This window comes from Setaria italica, chromosome V (assembly GCF_000263155.2).
Source record: "Setaria italica strain Yugu1 chromosome V, Setaria_italica_v2.0, whole genome shotgun sequence".
Lineage (NCBI taxonomy): Eukaryota > Viridiplantae > Streptophyta > Magnoliopsida > Poales > Poaceae > Setaria > Setaria italica.
The window spans coordinates 35,624,474-35,644,262 of NC_028454.1; the positions used below are offsets into that span (position 1 = coordinate 35,624,474).

The 19,789-nt window shown below is 45.5% G+C and overlaps 2 protein-coding genes, 3 non-coding genes and 1 pseudogene across 5 annotated transcripts; 5 read left to right on the forward strand and 1 right to left on the reverse strand.

The window, feature by feature from the left end:
• The first annotated feature begins 6,579 nt into the window (after positions 1 to 6,579).
• TRNAF-GAA lies at positions 6,580 to 6,652 on the forward strand. The gene has a single exon. It is a non-coding gene; the product is annotated as a tRNA-Phe (tRNA).
• Positions 6,653 to 8,350: 1,698 nt separating this feature from the next.
• Positions 8,351 to 8,946, reverse strand: LOC105914328 (annotated as a pseudogene).
• Positions 8,947 to 8,986: 40 nt separating this feature from the next.
• LOC101781773 (ABC transporter G family member 38) lies at positions 8,987 to 18,141 on the forward strand. The gene is made up of 20 exons (XM_012845738.2): positions 8,987 to 9,227; positions 9,317 to 9,393; positions 9,489 to 9,536; positions 10,014 to 10,104; positions 10,191 to 10,492; positions 11,059 to 11,340; positions 11,469 to 11,785; positions 11,877 to 12,037; positions 12,500 to 12,609; positions 13,602 to 13,752; positions 13,924 to 14,073; positions 14,184 to 14,347; positions 14,794 to 15,126; positions 15,230 to 15,520; positions 15,607 to 15,690; positions 15,865 to 15,998; positions 16,358 to 16,585; positions 16,690 to 16,861; positions 17,013 to 17,267; positions 17,365 to 18,141. The coding sequence occupies exons 1-20, from the start codon at positions 9,080 to 9,082 to the stop codon at positions 17,632 to 17,634; spliced, it is 3,768 nt and encodes a 1,255-aa protein (XP_012701192.2). The 5' UTR covers positions 8,987 to 9,079; the 3' UTR covers positions 17,635 to 18,141.
• On the forward strand, positions 17,846 to 17,918 carry TRNAK-CUU. The gene has a single exon. It is a non-coding gene; the product is annotated as a tRNA-Lys (tRNA).
• A 32-nt stretch (positions 18,142 to 18,173) lies between the features above and the next one.
• On the forward strand, positions 18,174 to 18,246 carry TRNAK-CUU. The gene has a single exon. It is a non-coding gene; the product is annotated as a tRNA-Lys (tRNA).
• A 724-nt stretch (positions 18,247 to 18,970) lies between these two features.
• LOC101782170 (lachrymatory-factor synthase) lies at positions 18,971 to 19,774 on the forward strand. Its single transcript, XM_004969746.2, has one exon. It carries the CDS (start codon positions 19,030 to 19,032, stop codon positions 19,555 to 19,557), a length of 528 nt encoding a protein of 175 aa, XP_004969803.1. The 5' UTR covers positions 18,971 to 19,029; the 3' UTR covers positions 19,558 to 19,774.
• The last annotated feature ends 15 nt before the right edge of the window (positions 19,775 to 19,789 follow it).

A 19,789-nucleotide genomic window follows, 5' to 3' on the forward strand; every position in this document is an offset into this window, starting at 1 on the left:
CTAGGGGGCTTTAGTACCGATTGAAACAACCAGTACTAAAAGGGGCCCTTTGGTACCGGTTGGTCTCCCCAACCGGTACTAAATTTTTTTCTATTTTTTTTCTTATTTTCTTTTCTGTTTCTTTATTCTATATTAGTATTTCATATTTGTTTCCTTTACGTATACCATTTCTAATTTCTAATATGCTAATATATATAAAGTTGTATTTATCTATAATATTGCATTTGAGATACTATTATACACACACCTATTGTGCATACACATATATGAATAATATTACATTGCATCAACTTTCCAAATTCAACATTTCGGATCAACTATTTTGAACCCGAGTCCTGACAGTGATGTAGATTTGATCCATCATTACGAAACTCCCCTGCTGGATTTACTACCTCATCCAGAAAAAATCCAGAGAGTTGTTTTTGAATTGCCTTGATTTTTTCTATGTCGAGGAGTCTTTCCTTCATGTACATCATCTGTGTCATCGACAAAGGTTATTATATAGTAGATCAATGGGTCGACATAATTAGAACTAATTTATTGTTAAGAATTTTGTATACGCACACTGAAGTCGTGGTCAGTCATACGCTTCGGACCTACAAAGCCATGGATGAACTCACATACGTAGTATCCGCATAAATTATTCCCCGACTCCTATCTCAAACACTATATATATTGCAAAAAAAGTTATGAAATATTTGTTGTGTTCAAGAAAGTGCCACGAGATGTGAAAATTCAACCCATACCGGGAATTCAGTCTTCAAATCAAGTTCCTCCTTGAATTGACCCGCTAGATGTCGACAGAATCGAGCCCATGCGTTGTTTAGAATGTTTATGAGGTTTTTGTAACCATCTCTTGGTTTTCTCAAAGAGTCCATGACATAGATCACGCTTAGATCAGGCACGACAACAAGGAGTATCCAGTGGAAGTTAGTCTTATGTTTAACTGCTAGTTAAAAAAAAGAGATGGGAAACATGCTCACTTGAAGTTGTATGGTAGAAGTATGTACTTCTTGTAATGTTGCTTGTCGAGAAACTTATATATATTCTTCAAGGTCTGATTTGGTCTATCTCTTAGAATTGACTCATTTACAACATCGGGGGTCCATGAAGCCTACGTCATAGTATCCTTTCCTCCGACAATCGAATAGAAGTTAAGACATAGCACAATGACTAGAGCGGGGATTTTGAAGTTAGAGCATATTAAAGACTTACGGAACCCAGGAATTGATGAGTGACTTATCAAGTGCATCTTGATTATAAAAGTAATAGAGTTCCTCCAACGGCACATTTATAATGTCTTCCCTACGGAAATAATGTTGATCTCCAATCCGAACTTCGAGCACGAATAAACTATTGGTTGAAGCCTCCATGTACCATTGGTGCAATTTGTACATCTTCATTGGAACACGGTCCACCAACTGCGGCCACACAAGTGATTTCCCATACTCATATTTCCATTTAGCAGCCCTAGGGTGCTTTGGGACGTGATCCTCACCTCGAAGTTGAGCTGGGGTGAGATTTGTATCTTTGGCGAATTGAAGCAGGTTCTGATCAAACTTCGAAAGCACCTTGATCGGGGCAATCGATTGGTTCGATTGGGTTTCGAGCTGCGAAATAGTTAACCCACTTTTCTTGTTCTTCTGAAAAGCCTTTGTTATTTGTCGGTCGTAGTCAGATAGCGGTGATTTCTATGGCTGTTTTTTTTTTGCTCCAACTCCATGCTTCTAATGAAAGTCCGAAATTTACCCTTATCAAGTGGTGGATCTTTCTTCGCGGGAGGCTTTTTTGCGAAGTCAGGTTTAACCTCAGCATCACATGGGTTCTTGGGCTCTGGTTGCTTCTCTTCAGCACATTCTGCTTTTTCGTAGCCGCAGTAGGCAGAACTGAATGCGTCTTTCGCCGTGTAGCCATGCTCATAACAGGGGAGGTGGAATCATGCTAGGATCCCTGTCTAGTAGTGGAGAGGGTACCCTGGCAAATGGTGTAGGTGATCTTGCCCTGAGGAGATGATCCCAAGGTCGGGGGATTCAATTGCGTAATCCTATGTAGTGCTTGGGCTATAGAATCCAACCATGGATGGCTTCTCCTAGATTCTTTTCCCTGCCACCTCCAGGGATCTCCAGTTCCAGGTCATCCCAACCGTCGACCACTCGGTCCACCCCAACTTTGGTGTAATTGCAAGCTGAAATCTCCAGGCCATGAAGTATTTGGCCTTGTGTCGGTTGCTTAGCCACCATGATGAGCTTATTTTTCATGGGAGTAACAAACTCACAAGGGGCTCTCCTAGTGATGTCGTCCACGGGATGACGTTGGTTGTCCTCAAATATGTCAGAAGATCTTTCAGCTGGGGCTTGCGTGGAAGCGACGCCGATAGGGGCTTACGTCGACATTAGACCCTGATGCTGCACCTGCTTGTTTACTGGCTTGTTTGCTAAGAGCTAGAGCCACATGCTGGTCGATTGCTTCCTCCATTCTTGCCTCTATCAAAGGTACGTGTTCTTGCAACTCTCGCAGCTGTTGTGCGTGTTCGGCCTTACTTCTTTGGCGACTTCCGTATGAATCAATGTGCTCACAAAAGACAAACTTTCATGGAATTACTCCTTTACCGTGGCAACGTCCAGGGTGTTCTAGGTTATCCAGTGCCATTGTCAGCTTGTCCTTCTCTTGATCAGGCATGAAAGATCCTTCGACCATTGCATTTATTAAGTCAACAAGCCTCGTAGCCACTTCTCTTAATTCTTGGCCGAACACAAATGATCCATGTTTAGGATTGAGCGTGCCGCCATGAGCATAATACCAATTCTTTGCTCGCTCCGGTCATTCAAGAGTCTGCGGTATTATTCCCCTAGCAATTATGTCATCTTCCATCCTCTGCCATTTCATGATCCCCTTCTTGTAACCACCTGGCCCAAGATGATGAAAGTATTTCTTCTTCTGAGCATTGTCGGTGTTAGTTTGAGTTGCCTTAGCACTATTTTTCGACTGCTTGAACTGTACAAACGAATCCCAGTGATCTCTTAACTTCGGGTGCTTTGTGAAATCAGGTGTAAGCCCCTTCTTTATGTAGTCTTTGTTAAGTTTCTTCTTGTACGTCTGAAAAGCAATTGCACCCTTCTTGAAGCTCCAATCTTTCACTTTTGCTTCATCTACACCTTCGAACGTGAAGTTTTCTTTCTCTCAGGGACCACGCTTATCATTTCCTTCTCTCGCTCAGGGACCGCTTATGGGGATTGTGCTTGTGGAAGCAACGTGGTCACTTATTTTAGGGCTTTTCCAATTCTGAAAGCTTAATGTGCACCCTTTAGTACCGATTGGTTCCCCCAACCGATACTAAAGGGGCTCACCAGGCAGCCTTGGGGAACTAGCCGTTAGGCCCGGTACTAATGCTCACATTAGTACCGGGCTCAATTCCAACCGATACTAAGGTACTTGACGAAAGGTCCTTTCCCAGTAGTGTTTGGGTCGAAGTGTAAGGGGAAATATTGATATTTTTATGTTTTTTACAATCGAACCTAGGAAATGTTATTCTCCACTTAATTTGCTTGCGCTTCATGGTAAAGGTAATGGATTTGTTTGTCTCTTTTCTTTATTTGATCGTGCCAAACTAATGATATTTTGCCAAAGGAAATGCAGCTTGAGAATCATGTGGCAAAGGTTAACACTGTTTAGGATCGGGTGAAGTTGAACTGTTTAAATTAAATTTCTTGAAAAATCAGTACAACGTTGTGTCAATGTCGTCCTTTTTTTTTTTGAAACGATGTATGTCACCTTGTTCCTACGTGCGTGAGTGGGCACTCACGCTTTGAGATAGCCCATCTTCTCGCTTTGATTAGGCCTTTTCCTTTCACATTTCTTCGAAAAATCAATTTATTTTTTCCCAAACAAACATGTTAAAAGTATGAGGGGTCAATAAACGCCTTAGTTCGTTCCTGTGTAATATCAGCTTTCGCGTCGGAACGAACTATCTCGACCTGTTCGTTGGTGCATGAGTGGGCACACAAATATCTCGATCTATCTCCTCACTTTGATGTCCTTTTCCTTTCTGTCTTCCAAAAAAACAATTTCATTTTTTCTCAAATAAATATGATTTTCGTATATCGATTTCTTTTTATTACGATTGATATACATCATCATAAATCTATAAGATTACCTACTTGGGGCAACGCAAGTTAGTTGGGAAAACTAGTTTTTTAAGAAAAAGATTGGTTTTTACACAAAATGGTCTCTTCACCTTGGCCTCAGCAGGATCGAACCTGCTAGGAGGAGGCTTTTGCACCTCTCTTGCCTCACTACCCTAGCATTTTGATTCTGCACTTCATCTATGCTTCATATATCTGCCAATGTTTGGATGATGATACGGTTTTGCTACATATATGTCTTGCTTGTGACAGATTTAATCAATTTTACCAAAAGAAAATGCAGTTCCGAATGTGTAACAGTGGTTAAAACCGTTTAGTTTTTTTTCCCAAAAAAAGTTACTGGAGAAATGTTTAGGTTGGGTGAACCTGGATGGTGTATAAAAATTCTTGAGAAAAAGGGGTACAATGTTGTTCATCAAAGTATAAGCTGTAAAGAAGGGTGTAGTTCTCGTGTAGATATCAGCTTTCTTTTTCGGTACGAAGTATCGTGGGTGGGCACGTAATGCTTTCATCAGTCCTTTTCCCCTCTCACCTCCGATCCCCTTCCAAAAACTGGACGACATTTCTCTCCAAGAAAACATGATTTCCGTGCATGATGCGTTGGTTTCTACGTAGTTCGTACACTGCGATTGGTATGGTATGGTCCTAAAGCCCGAAGATTCCTGCTTTTTCCCTTTGCTGCAAATTAAAAGCAATCCCTGTCCAATTCCAGCCGACTGCAGCGGTCTTTTGCTCCGGAGAAAGCAAAAGAGTGAGATGGGATTTGTGAACTGTGTGTGTATAATGCATGATGCATGCATGAATCGAGTTCCTTTATCCGACGAAGGCCACCGGAAGCACGCAGCAGGGAAGACATCGGCATCCAAAGTCCCTGTTGCGCTGTAGTGATGTTCTACTGTGTCGCCCGTGCGTGTGTATGATTGCAGCTAGTTGGAGAGAAAATCCGATTACAAACTGTGTTGATATCTAGTTATCTATACAATTATTATGCACATATCTGCAATCCAAGTGGTTGTGCTTTATGGCGCAACAAAGCGGAACGCCACTTGGCCAACAACTTGATTGTCTGCTTAAGCAAAATCGGGGCGAAAACAAGGACGGGGAACGGCCTGTATTGGTTAAGAGAACAGCTGAAAGTGGCAAGCAAGGCCGATGGGTATCTGAATATTTCTTGAGGCGATGAATATGTACAGATGCTGATTGAATTTAATTTGTTCATGCATGCACGCATGGCTTGTACTAGTGCTCTAGGAATAATTTATGTACAAACAAAAGCAAAGATTGTTTAAATTAAAGGGATCATCCAAGCAAATGGATCTTGTTAGCATGCTGGGTGCTGGCTGCATCACTTTGTACCTGGACTGATCCCATATGTGCGGTACTCTGGAGTACTTATTTGCTAGCATGGCCACACCAGACACTGCCTGCCGGCAACAACTTGGAATTTAGAAGGGGAAAATATTGGATCCTATATATCCTGGGATTCCTACATTGAACAGGATCATGCAAAGAGATCTTTTTTAATTTTTTGGAAAAGTTCCAGCAGCAGCAGCAGAGAGATCTGGCAATGGATATATTATGCAAGGGCTCTCACCACCTGTACCAAACTCCGTATGATCCTTCTGTACGGTGTGGCAGCTTTATCTTGGTTTTATCAGGAGTTCCATTGCCGAAACAACCTGCAGGCTGCAGTCTCCACCTAATGACCCCAGCACGCTTTCGCATTGCTCATTAATCTAAAATTCTTCCCTTATATATTGTAGTCTTTTTTTTCTTTTATGAAAATTTTACGGGCTAAAGGGACCGTAATAAAAGGTCAAAGGTAGAATAGAAGACGTACACGGCAAGATGTATGCCGGACCGTAAAAGGTGGAATTAAAAGTAGAGAAGAATGAGGTCGCGTCTTGACAATCCGAGCAGTCGCCGTCGATGCCTGCTGCACGCGTGGCCGTCTCACCCCCGGCCGCCGGACATGCTGTTGGGCGGGGCGCGCGCGGCTGCCGCTCTTCAGCGTGCAAAAGCAAAGCGGCGAGGTCAGACTGGAGCCTAGTCGCCTAGAGGCCGGGCCGCATTCGTCTCCCCACATGGCTCACCGCGATGTGGACGGGTCAGGGGCACTGGGACGGGTCTTCAAGGGCGGCACGAAACAAGGGCATGGCCAGCAGCGGGCGGGCGGCGGCCGCGCTCTCGTTCGTCGGCGGAGCGTCGGGCGGCCGCCGGGCGGGGAAGGGAAGGGCGAGCGTTTGCGTTTCGCTTTGCGAGTTTGCTTGCTGCGGACGGACGGAAGAGGAGTTCGCAGCAAAACCGGGCCTAGCGTGTGGGTGGGCCGAAAACTGGAGGCCGAGTTCACTTGGGCCAAGGCCTGAGTTCATATGCGGGCCTGATAACAAGAGGTCATGTGCATTTAGTAATTTTCTTCCGCCGACCTTCCACACAAGCGGGGATAGCTCAGTTGGGAGAGCGTCAGACTGAAGATCTGAAGGTCGCGTGTTCGATCCACGCTCACCGCATTGTTTCTGTTTTGCAATTTTGCGTTGCAATGTGTTTTTTCTGTTGCTGAAACAATTACGGTTCCAACATTTGTCAAAATGGTAATGTTTTGCACACCATCACCGCTCGATGCTATAGTTTTATTACTCAGAAGTCGGAACATGCCACCAGCGTGTTAACCAAGTCGCAGTGGACTGAGAGGACAGGTTCGCCAGATTAGCATAGCAAGAGCACCATCGCTTTTCTCGTCTTTTCCGCTCGGGCAGAAGAATTCCTTGACGTCACTCGCTCTCGAGCGCTCCAGCTCCGCACGACCGCATCATCTGTACTGACGTCTGATCGCCACAGCTTCGATCCACCATTTCCCCTTTCCAAATGCACCCGTCTGCCGACCGTTAACCACTCGTCATCAGTGATGCAGTATCCAATGCAGGTATGCAAACAGCTCACAACCACCACTTAGCCTCCAATCTCCATCACGCGGGGAATATCGTCTCAGGTTGCTCCACCCGATGCTCTTTTGTCGCTTAATTAGCTATGTGGTTAGGCGCATATATAGATAGCCAACGTAACCTATCGGACCCATTGAATCCGTCAGAGAAGAATGCTCCAATGAGATTGTAGCCTGGACATTTTTTTTTTCTACAAACGACAAGCTTGGAATATTCGACGCATGAGATGCCTCGGATGGCCATTTGGCTTTCCTGCGTAACCCCCCGCAGGAGGATCACACCGCAGTTCTGGAGCTCTTCTTGAGTCTTGACTTCGCAGGGATGTAGAGCCATAAGGGTACTTGGGTGCTGTCTAAAAAAACTGCCCTGAATGCATCTCTTAGCGTATTTTATAAAGTCCGAGTCGGCAGATCTAGAAGAGGTGTCGACGTACAATCCAATGATTAATCTGCTGCGTCGAGACAGACTGACAGTGTTGTGTGATAGGCAACGTAACATGCCCTGTCCACTGTCGAGTGTTGACGTACAATCCAATGATTCCGTGGAAAGCTATGCACTGTGTTCAGGCTGTCAGCGTTCACCTGATCTCCTTGGCGGCTAATTGGCCATTGGTGCAACAGTCCTGTGCTTCGTGCTTTAGCAACCTTTGGAGCGTCAGTAGCCGTCGTGCCTAGCCCGTACGCCACTCGTGCGTGTCGTTATTGCTGCTTCCGCGAGCAGTTCCGGTCCGGCACTCGTGCGTGCCTGTCCTTTTTGTTGCTGCCATGATCACTGATCAGTTCAGTTTTATTAGGTGCTAGTGTGTGCTGCATTTACCTGGTCCGATCTATTTGGTGATTGGCGTAACTGTCATGAGCTCCGGTCGAGCTTTCTTGGTTCACCAGAGCGCGCCATGGCCGAGCTTTGGGGCGTCAGCCGCTGCGCCGAGCTCGAGCGGGACGTCGTTGGCGCACTCGCATGTTAGGCCACGAGCCCAGGAGCCAACGCCACTTCACAACTTGCACCCATCCTTTGCTGCTTCCGTGGGCAGTTCGATCTGTTCAGAGGCACACTCTTCATGCAGATGAGCTAGTAGACGCCAGCAGATGCTTTTGTGAGCTTTGAGCCAGCTGACAAGTGGCCCTTCAACATCGACGCTGACAACGGCTCCGGCCGATCGAAGCCGGCATCTTCTAAGCGCGAGCCTTGTCGCGTCACTCCCTCGCGTATAAATGGCACCGCATCCAAAGCATCTCGCTGGAACGTGACAGACTACTGCACGCCGGATCAACCAGCTCGTACAACGTAAGCAAACCAACCGAGGCGCGCGCCGCCGTGTACGTGCATGCACGGTACGGCGCCGCCGCCACCATGGAGATGCTGAGCCGCAGCCTGCACGGCATGGCGAGCCCGGACGCGACGCCCTACTTCTCGGGCGCGTCGTCGCGGCGCCGCAGCGGCGCCGACGAGGTGGACGACGAGGAGGCCCTGCAGTGGGCCGCCATGGAGCGCCTCCCATCCTTCGAGCGCCTGCGCACGGGCCTCGTGCGGGCGGCGGACGACGACAGCCGGCGGCGCTTCCCGCACGAGGAGGTGGACGTGCGCGCGATGGGGCTCGCGCAGCGCCAGGCGTTCGTGGACCGCGTGTTCCGCGTCGCCGATGAGGACAACGAGCGCTTCCTCAGGAAGCTCCGCGCGCGCATCGACCGCGCCGGGATCCAGATCCCCACCGTCGAGGTGCGGTTCCGGGGCCTGAGCGTGGAGGCGGAGTGCCACGTCGGGACCCGCGCGCTGCCGACGCTGGCGAACGCGGCGCTGGACGCGGCCGACACGCTGCTGGGGCTCGCCGGGGTCAACCTCGGCAAGAGGAGGCCGCTCAGCATCCTCAAGGACGTCTCCGGCGTCGTCAGGCCGTCCAGGATGACGCTCCTGCTCGGCCCGCCGGCGTCCGGCAAGACGACGCTCCTGCTGGCACTGGCCGGCAAGCTGGACCCCGGTCTTAAGGTGAGCGGGGAGATGACCTACAACGGGTACGGGCTGGACGAGTTCGTGCCGCAGAAGACGGCGGCGTACATCAGCCAGAACGACGTCCACGACGGCGAGATGACCGTCAAGGAGGTCCTCGACTTCTCCGCGAGGTGCCAGGGTGTCGGCCAGAGATACGGTGAGAGTCAACGCTGTCTCTGCTTTCTTCTTGCCGCTTCACTCTCCATCGTCAACGTTTTAACATTCGCGTGCCGTTCCCGCGGGCAGAGCTGCTCAAGGAGCTCGCGAAGAAGGAGAGGCAGCAGGGGATATATCCCGACCCGGAGGTCGACCTGTTCATGAAGGTGTGGACACGTTCACTCCATTCCTCCATCTACCACATGAACATGTTGCTTAGGTGGCGTACTCATTAACGTTGTGTTGCAATGATGATTTGCAGGCCACTTCAGTTCATGGAGCCACTCTGCAGACGGACTACATTCTCAGGGTAATGCCCCTAAAGCAAATCTTAGCGTAAGCTTTTTTTACGGTCAAATGCATCGATGCCCATTCAGCGAGGAATAAATTATAATGAAAAAACTTAGCTTTAAAAATATAAGCAATATTGTTTTAGTAGAGTAGAGGAAATAAAAAGGAACAAGAAAAATTATAGGGGAAAAACCAAAAGCCCGTAGACTTTATTTGGGCCTTGCAACAGCACTTTATTCGGCCCGGAAAGCCCTTCCTCCTCAAGCGTCCGCCAAAGCCGCCAGCCCAGCATTAGCGTCGGCTCCTCGTCCGTTGACAAACGAGTAGACTAGGAAGAGCGGTTAGTTCCAGTTGCAGTTGCAGTCGCAGGCCAGGCGTTCGCTTGTGTGCCACACCGAGAAGGCGGGGGATCGCATCGCGTTCCTCGCTTCCCTCGCAAAAATTTCGACGCATTCGGCGATGTCCGCGGTTGTGATGCCGCCGCTGTTGAGTGCAGATCCTCGGGCTGGACATGTGCGCGGACGTCATCGTCGGCAACGAGCTGATGCGCGGCATCTCCGGCGGCCAGAAGAAGCGCCTCACCACAGGTACCTGCCTCCCGTCATCCTCCTGAATTCCGTTGCGCTTCTGATGGCGTTGCCTGATCGCCTCCGCTGCGCGTGTTTGGTTTCAGGGGAGATGCTGGTCGGCCCGACCAAGGTGCTGTTCATGGACGAGATCTCCACGGGCCTCGACAGCTCCACCACCTTCCAGATCGTCAAGTGCATCCAGCAGATCGTCCACCTGGGCGAGGCCACCGTCCTGGTGTCGCTGCTCCAGCCCGCGCCGGAGGTCTTCGAGCTCTTCGACGACGTCATGCTGCTGTCCGAGGGTCAAATCGTCTACCAGGGGCCCCGGGAGTACGTGCTCGAGTTCTTCGAGCGGTGTGGGTTCCGCTGCCCGGAGAGGAAAGGCGTCGCTGATTTCTTGCAGGAGGTTCGTCACTTCGGCGCATAAGACTTCAATTCCTATTAGATTTTTCCGAATATTCTTGGGCAAGCATGACATGATTTTGTTATGAATTAACTACAACTGTCATGGGCCTCTAGTGTTGTTTGCTATTAGCCAGGAGGTTTAACACATTTGGTTTACTCTTTAGAGTTAGCAGGAAGACAACTTCTTAGAGTTTGTAACGCTTCTTGATACATCTAGTTTTTTACCTTTTGGCCAACCAATATAAATGGCACTCCCTCCCTTAAGAAATGTAACATGTTTCGGAAAGTCTGTAGTCAAACTTCTAGAAAATTCGACCACTTAATTGCTAATAGAAAAGAAACATCTGGATTGGTCATGTGAAAATGGTATTGCTAGTTTTACTGAAAAAAATAACTTCATGGTATGAGTTTTTTTTTTCATTCTTTTGATTAACATATTTTTGTATAAAAAAAATATAAAGTTGGAGACTGTGTCGTTATCCAAATGCCATATATATTACTTAATAGAGGGTACAGTAGGCACAAAGCACTTAACATACTGTTCTGATGGGTGCTTTCTTCGAACAGGTTACATCAAAGAAAGATCAGGAACAGTACTGGATACAGAACGAAAAACCATATCACTATGTATCAGTGCCTGACTTTGTGGCTAAGTTCAAGAAGTTTCATATGGGGAAGAGCCTCAAAAAGCAACTTTCAGTTCCTTTCCACAAGAGAAAAATACACAAATCCGCTTTGGTCTTCTCTGAGCAGTCTGTTCCTACTTTGGAGCTTCTCAAGACCTCATGGTCCAAGGAATGGCTTCTTATGAAGAGAAACTCATTTGTCTATGTTTTTAAAATAGTTCAGGTACCTAAATAGCCAGGTCATACCTTGCTCGTCTCCTTCAATGCAATCTTAACATCTTTGTGTAACCATGGTAGAGTGCTTAACAGAGTTATAATTGTTTATGTGATCCTATTTCTTTTCTTTTGAAGGGAATCCTGATTGCCTTAGTAGCATCAACAGTTTTCCTGCGAACACAAATGCATACAAGAAATGAGGAAGACGGACAACTTTACATAGGAGCACTTGTTTATGTCATGATAGTTAACATGTTCAATGGTTTTGCTGAGTCATCTCTTATTTTGGCAAGGCTCGCTGTTCTTTACAAACACAGGGACTTCTTGTTCCATCGACCATGGACTTTTACACTTCCGAATGTTCTATTGAGAGTCCCTGCCTCCCTGTTTGAGTCGATAGTTTGGGCAGCTATAACTTATTACACCATCGGTTTTGCCCCTGAAGCCAGCAGGTGCACACTCTCTCCAATAAAAATTATATGTAGTTTAAAATTTTACATTTGCTTCTCTGACCATACTAGTTACATATTCATCTTGCTGCAGGTTCTTCAAACATTTGATTGCCGTCTTCTTTATCCAGCAGATGTCTGCAGCACTCTTCAGATTCGTCTCTGGCATGTGCAGAACAGTGGTCATAACTAATACAGTAGGATCACTTGCAGTCCTTTTCATGTTTGTACTAGGAGGATTCATTCTACCGAAAGGTAAACATCCATAATTTCTTGTTTCCATTGTCCCTGGCTGTATACTGGACATTGTTTGATTGTCTTGGTGTCATGATCATACGATTCGAGAAATTTTTTATTATCTACTCCCTCCATCCCAAATTATAGGTCGTTTTGGCTTTTTAAGATTCATAGATTTTATTATGCACTTAGATATACCCTATGTCTAGATGCATAATAATATCTATGAATCTAGAAAAGCCAAAACCTCCTATAATTTGGGATGGAGGGAGTACATACACAGTTAAGGGCTCAAAAAAAAATTCAGCATAAACAATGGGAACTGAGTAGTCCTAAAATCAGTAAATGAGTTTTTATTTCTGTTAGCAAAGTACCATATGGCTCAAAGACTTGATTTCTTCATAAATAAATCTTTTGTGTTCAACACTTCAGTGTTGAGTCTTATTTGGAAGCTGACATAACTGCTGCTCATTGTTATAGATGTAATTTCAAAATGGTTGATATGGGGTTATTATTGTTCACCTCTAACATATGGATACATTGCTCTTGCCGCTAATGAGATGCATTCTCCAAGGTGGATGGACAAATTTGTAAGTTAACTCGTCATCATTTCCTCTGTATGAATCGATATTATTCCATTTTTCCAATTTCTTCCTGAAACTTCCCAAGAAAAATCCTGAATGGGATCCAAAATTGACGGGTTAATGTAAGATTATCCATGCATTTAGGCACTCTTCAAATAGGAACCCATTTTCTGCTTTGATGAGTCATCCGAGATCCTTTCGATGACCTATGTTGTCTTGAAGGGATATCTATATGATCCGATTGATTGTGGTAGCAATAGAACGGGGAAAGCATACAGAAAAAGACAGTTCTCTTCAATTTTGATTATCTATATATTAGTTTGTTTCTATTTCTAGATATCATTAAAAAATTATGTCCCAATTGCATATAGGACATATATCTAGAAATATGTACAAAAAACAATTCAAAAGCTAAAACTCCTCTACACGATTAGTAATAATTTTTTTTTTGGCAAGCGCTCGCTGCAATTGGCCGTGTAAACCAAAAGCCTGTAATAAATAGAAATACATTCCAACAAGTTCCCAAAAAAAAAATTGTATCAAATTTGGAACTAGTAACAAATCCCAACATGGCAATGCGCCTGGACCATCTGGAAGCATTGTAATAACTGTGTCTTTAATGGAGCCACCCCTAGATTGTCTACGGCTTTGAATCTTGCTAGGGAGGAAGCTCTTTTATGGTCTATGGCTGGAGCTAGGGGACTGCCCTGGCTCACAGCTTGAGGTGTTGGGTAGTGGGTTTTTGGTCAGGTCTTTCCTCTCAGTAATAGGTGATTAGTTTCAGTCAGTGAGTGGGTGTGCGCGCGTGCGCTTGGGTCTCTGTACAGTTCATTTCTCTTCTATTAATACAATGATACGTAGTTCTCCTGCGTATTTGAGAAAAAAAAATCCCAACATGGCAATATTAAAAAAAACTTATACAAACAAAAAATCTCAAATATCCTTGCTGTGTTCTTATAAGAATAATTTTTCTTGACTTTCTTTTTGTGAATCAATAGACACCTGATGGTAGGAGATTGGGAGTGGCAGTTCTTGAAAACGCAGGTATCTTCACCAATAAGGAATGGTACTGGATTGCAACGGGTGCACTTCTAGGGTTCACTGTTCTGTTCAATGTGTTATTCACACTGTCACTTATGTACCTAAATCGTAAGTATCTACTACATAAAGATATGTTATGACATGCATCAGGCAACTCCTTTATTTTCTTAATACAGCATTTTCTTGTCTATGCTAAACAAATATATTCATTGTGTACTAAAGTGGTTCTTTGATATTGACATCTTACTAAGCGATTGTTTTGCTCCTTGAATTAATTAGCTGTCGGAAAACCACAGGCAATCTTGCCTGAAGAAACTGATACAACTTTAAGTCTAGAGAGCACTCAGGAAGGAAAGAAGATGTCAGATATAACACAGAGAACTAAAGTCCCAACACCAGAACCTTTATCCCCAAACTCAATGATCACATGTAAGCTTGTTTCTGTTTGTTTCACTTGCATTCTACCCTCGTGTTTGGGAAAAGGGTATGTTACTTTACTTTGAGTCCCAATTCTAATGATGTTTTTTCATTGTTTCTAGTGGATAAAGTGCTTGAACGATTACGTGGCCAATCCTCTAATACTTCTGATAGATCACACATAAATGCTTCTGTCAGAACTGCTCCAGGAAGAGGGATGATTCTTCCATTCGAACCCCTCTCCATGTCCTTCAGTGACATAAATTACTATGTTGACATGCCTGCAGTATGTTCCCTGTCCATATATATTTTTTTCCAAGCTGCATTCCCATGTCATCATTGACCAATAGTCTTCCATATAATCAAATACCCCCTCCAATTGCAAAAGCAACTCGTTTTAGGATATGTGTTAGATAATTAGGTAGACCACATTTAATCTGGAAAAATGATCGGAGTATGAATATCGATGTTGTTTTTGAAGAATAACCATTTTGCATTGGTGTGTGGAGAGTGGAGACTTTGTATTGTGACTATGTGAGTTAACATATTTTCTACAAAAGCTCTTGATTATTTTTCGAAAACTTGCAACGGACGTATTCCGTTAGATTCTCGATTATGCTGATGCATATCATCCCAAACATGATATGTAAGGAGTTAGGATGCATTTTTTGGGTGCATTGTGGTGGCTATCCCATTACCTGTAATCTCATTTGCAAGCTGTGTATATGGCAGGAGATGAAGAGTCAAGGAGTAGCTGCTGATAAGCTTCAGCTACTGTCAGGGATATCTGGGGCTTTTCGACCTGGTGTTCTTACTGCCCTTATGGGTGTGAGTGGGTCTGGAAAGACTACTCTCATGGATGTTCTGTCTGGAAGGAAAACTGGCGGATATATTGAAGGAGAAATCTATATATCTGGTTACCCTAAGAACCAAGCAACATTTGCAAGAATATCAGGTTACTGTGAGCAAAATGACATCCACTCTCCACAGATCACTGTAAGGGAGTCCCTACTCTTTTCTGCTTTCATGCGTCTTCCTAAGGAGGTCACCAATCAAGAAAAGAAGGTACATTCTTGTTCTACTGCAGTGTTTGGCTGTTTGCTGATTATGTTCTTGATAGGTTTTTTAGGTGAATTATGTCAAATAAAGTGGGTTTACATCTGTGTAGATATTCGTGGATGAAGTTATGGAACTGGTTGAGCTTAATGGTCTCAAGGATGCTATTGTGGGTCTCCCTGGTGTGAACGGGCTCTCAACAGAACAAAGAAAGAGATTGACGATTGCCGTAGAGCTTGTGGCAAACCCCTCAATTATTTTCATGGATGAACCTACTTCAGGTCTTGATGCAAGGGCTGCTGCAATTGTTATGAGAACTGTTCGGAACACTGTAAATACTGGAAGAACCGTTGTCTGCACTATCCATCAACCAAGTATTGACATTTTTGAAGCTTTCGACGAGGTAGTGCAATTGCGACTTGTGGAGACATTCTTCTCGTGTATGTATGTATATTTCTTGTGATTTAATATTTGTTTGTCATCATGCAGCTGCTTTTAATGAAAAGAGGAGGCCAGATCATATTCTCTGGGCCATTGGGTAGGAACTCACACAAAGTTGTTGAATACTTTGAGGTGTGTAATCTTATATTCAAACTTCTTCCAATTACCACATAGCTTTTAGTTTCCTGTCACCTTGTCTTACCTGCAACAGGTTTTGCAATATTGTGGATATATTTGATCATTCTCTAATTAAAACTCTTTCGTTGGTATAGTCTTTAAAGTCTGTTTATCCTTGTACCAAACCAGGCAATTCATGGAGTCCCAAAGATCAAAGAGGGGTGCAACCCTGCTACATGGATGCTGGATGTAAGCTCAACTGCTACAGAGGTTCAGTTGAAGATTGATTTTGCGGAACATTACAAGTCATCAGTTGTGTATCAGTAAGTGCAGGACCCCTTCAGCTTCTTAGTGTAAATATATTTGGCCCACTCTTAAATGTTAAAAACAAGAACATGTAGGGCAAATTATATATGATTGATTTTATGGACATTGGGACTTGACCTGTGACTTAAAACCACCAAAACCTTATGCGCGTCCACTAGCTTCATTGGTGTCCTGTATTGCAGTAGTGCAGGCAGCATTGCATCATGAACATGTGATCCTTAGAGATTCGTAGTGTGACACCACTCTGCCTTTAACTATACTGCAATTTATGCTTGAATGGACCTGCCTCTTCCTGTCGTTTTGAGTATCCAGGTGTTTTAGATGTCCACTTTGTTGTATGGTTGACTATTTTCAGGCGGACCAAAGCGTTAGTCAAAGAGCTGAGCAAGCCGCCTCCTGGTTCTAGTGACCTCTACTTCCCCACTCAATACTCGCGGAACGCCTTTGATCAGTTCAAATTCTGCCTCTGGAAGCAATGGTTGACTTACTGGAGAAGCCCTGACTACAACCTTGTCAGAATGGTCTTTGCATTATTTACTGCCTTATTGCTGGGGATTATATTTTGGAGGGTTGGTCGTAAGATGTATGTTCTTACCATCCTAAGTTGTTAACTTTTGCTTTGCAGTCATCTTTATCTTATCGTGAATGTGTATTACAGGATCCTTAACTGTTATTTATTTGGTGCAGGAAGAGTTCAACAGATCTTCTGATCATCATCGGATCAATGTATTTTGCTGTTGCGTTTGTTGGTTTTGAAAATTGTATAACTGCTCAATCTGTTATTGCTGTGGAAAGGACTGTCTTTTACAGAGAGCGTGCAGCCGGAATGTACTCAGCTATACCCTTTGCTCTCTCACAGGTCAGTTATATTAACTAGCAATTGAACTGAACTCAATAAATGCATATAAGGTCATGCCAAGTATGATGTACATAGTTAAAATGTGGCATAAAGGAGAAACAAAATAATTTGAAATGATGTTCAAGTCTGATAGTTTCTTTTCTCTGTTCAGGTTGTTGTGGAGATACCATATGTGTTCGTCGAGACTGTCATCTACACTCTTATTGTGTACTCAATGATGTCTTTCCAGTGGACACCAGCAAAATTCTTCTGGTTCTTCTACATTTCATTCCTTACCTTCCTCTATTTCACATACTATGGTATGATGAGTGTTGCCATAACACCGAACCCTCAGGTTGCTTCCATATTTGCTGCTGCCTTCTACTCTCTCTTTAATCTCTTCTCAGGATTCATCATTCCAAGATCGGTGAGTCACTGTTTTCCTTTCTTAAAGTCACTTTCAAGGACACCAAACGGCATGCACTGCCCTCTATGTAAATTAACTTAAATAATGTCTTGTTCAGAAAATCCCGAAATGGTGGATCTGGTACTATTGGATTTGTCCAGTGGCATGGACGGTTTATGGTCTGATTGTGTCACAATATGGTGATGTGGAGGATTTTATCAAGGTGCCTGGCCAGCCCGATAAGCAAGTCAAGGCTTTCATCAAGGACTTCTTCGGCTATGACCCAGACTTCATTGGTGTAGTAGCGGCAGTGCTGGCTGGCTTTACTCTTCTCTTCGCTTTTACATATGTTTACTGCATAAAGAGATTTAATTTCCAACAGAGATAGAACTGTAAGCCTCAGTCTGACGTGTACACTGAGAGATGTTTATCACCGTTTACTTGTAAGTGCTAGGTCTGGCAGGCTGCACCACTGCCAAGTTATATGGCAGGCTGATGCAAGGAACCACAAGACAGACTACATAAATTTTGATGTTCATAGGGCCGTGCAGAATGAGTTGGCAAGGTCTACTTATACAAGGAAGCGACCACTGTCACAGGCCCGTCTAGCTCAGTCGGTAGAGCGCAAGGCTCTTAACCTTGTGGTCGTGGGTTCGAGCCCCACGGTGGGCGTTTTTTTTTAATTTGTTGAATTTACTGCTATTCCTGCTTTCATGTTCTTGCATGCCGTCTTTATGAAGAATGTTGGGCATAATAGTTTTGTATATCTTATATTTGGATCACAAAGCCTTAGAACTATGTTGTGTGGATGTAGCCTTCCAAGATTTTTGTATGAAACAAACAGTAACTGGTTCATTTCAGTTTCTAGACTTTCAGTGAATCAACATTCTAACAATTAGAAAGAGTTGAAAACAGTCACTATCAGAAGCCCGTCTAGCTCAGTCGGTAGAGCGCAAGGCTCTTAACCTTGTGGTCGTGGGTTCGAGCCCCACGGTGGGCGCATTGTTTTTTCATTTTGTTGTACTTTGCTCTCTCTTTGAGAGGGCTGTAGCTGTACGTGTTTCGTTCGAGGTCTGTGCATTTTGTTTTGCAGAAGAAGGATGACAGTGTGAACCCACAAAAGGCCTAAAATCATCCTCGAATGCGTGCGTATGGTTGTGTATCTCTTTCTTGAAACTCCGAGGCCGAGCTCCAACGAGCGTGTAGTTCTTCTTAAGATATTGCTTTGTAAATGTGTATGCACAAGCACAGTGCGATTGGAAGAACGAGGGAGAATCTTTTTAACACGTGAATAACCCATAGCCAGTAGCCATATGCACCCACCAAGCAACAAGACATTTACACTTCACGCCACATCATAAAAAGCAAGCAAAGCTTGAGCCTTCCAAACTGCAGAGGGTGCGTCCTCTGCGACTGCGATAAGGAGATCAACGCGGCACGAAAGGACATGCTATCTCGACAGTATACACAATTTTTATGGTTCACGTCAAGCCCGCGCAAGAACATCGAGCGCAACCTTCTCCAGTTCTCCACGACGCTGCCAGCTCTGCCATGGGACACACGGGCCACTTTATTAGACACCTCAGAAACGCTGGCCTTTCTGTCTTTCTTGACCAGTGCTGAACAGTCGATAAACTAACTTTTGTACCAACCATCGCCACCCCTCGCCAACTCGTATCTATAAAACCGGTTAACAACCGGACCAGCTCACTCCAGTACTCCACCCCTCGCCATCACACGCACAACTCCCACGGAACCGCAAAGCTCCATCGTCCATCAATCCATGGATCACGGCACGGACGGGGCGGCGGCGCCGGCAGTGTGGCGCGGCTCGGTGCGCGCCGTGGCGTCGGGGCCTTCGCCCGACGCGGCGTGGGCGCTGCTCCGCGACTTCTTCTCGCTGGACCGGTGGGTGTCCACCGTGCGGACGTGCCGGCGCGTGGAGGGGCTGCCCGGGTGCGTGCGCTACTGCGAGGGCCCCGTGAACATGGCCGCGGCCGCGGCGGCGCCGGCGGGGGAGGGGGAGGCCGCCGCCGTGGGGTGGTCCAAGGAGCGGCTGCTGGAGGCGGACAACGCCGGGCGGTGGTACAGCTACGAGGTGGTGGAGAGCAACAAGGGGATCGGTAGGTACCGCGCCACCCTGCGGGTGGAGCACGACCCGGCCGGGTGCGCCGTCGCGTGGTCGTTCGAGGCCGACCCAGTAGAAGGGTGGACGCAGGAGGGGTTCTTGGGGTTCCTGGACAAGCTCGCGCGTGGCGTCGCCCGGCGGCTCGAGGAGGAGATCAATGTAATCGAGGGCGATGGCGTGTAGTTCAGATTAATTGGTTTTTGTGGCCGTGTGCGTTCTAATGTTTTCAGAGAATCAGAGAGTTTTGTGATGGGATTGCCATTCTCTGTAGGTTTGGCATGGTGACCTCTGAATCAGCATGGTACCAGATTGTCTCACGGCTTCTTTTACCATGCTAGGACAGCAGACAGCACTGTACGTTTTACCTCAGTTTACAGCATGGCAAAAAAAAAATTCTGAATTCTTGGTGAAATGG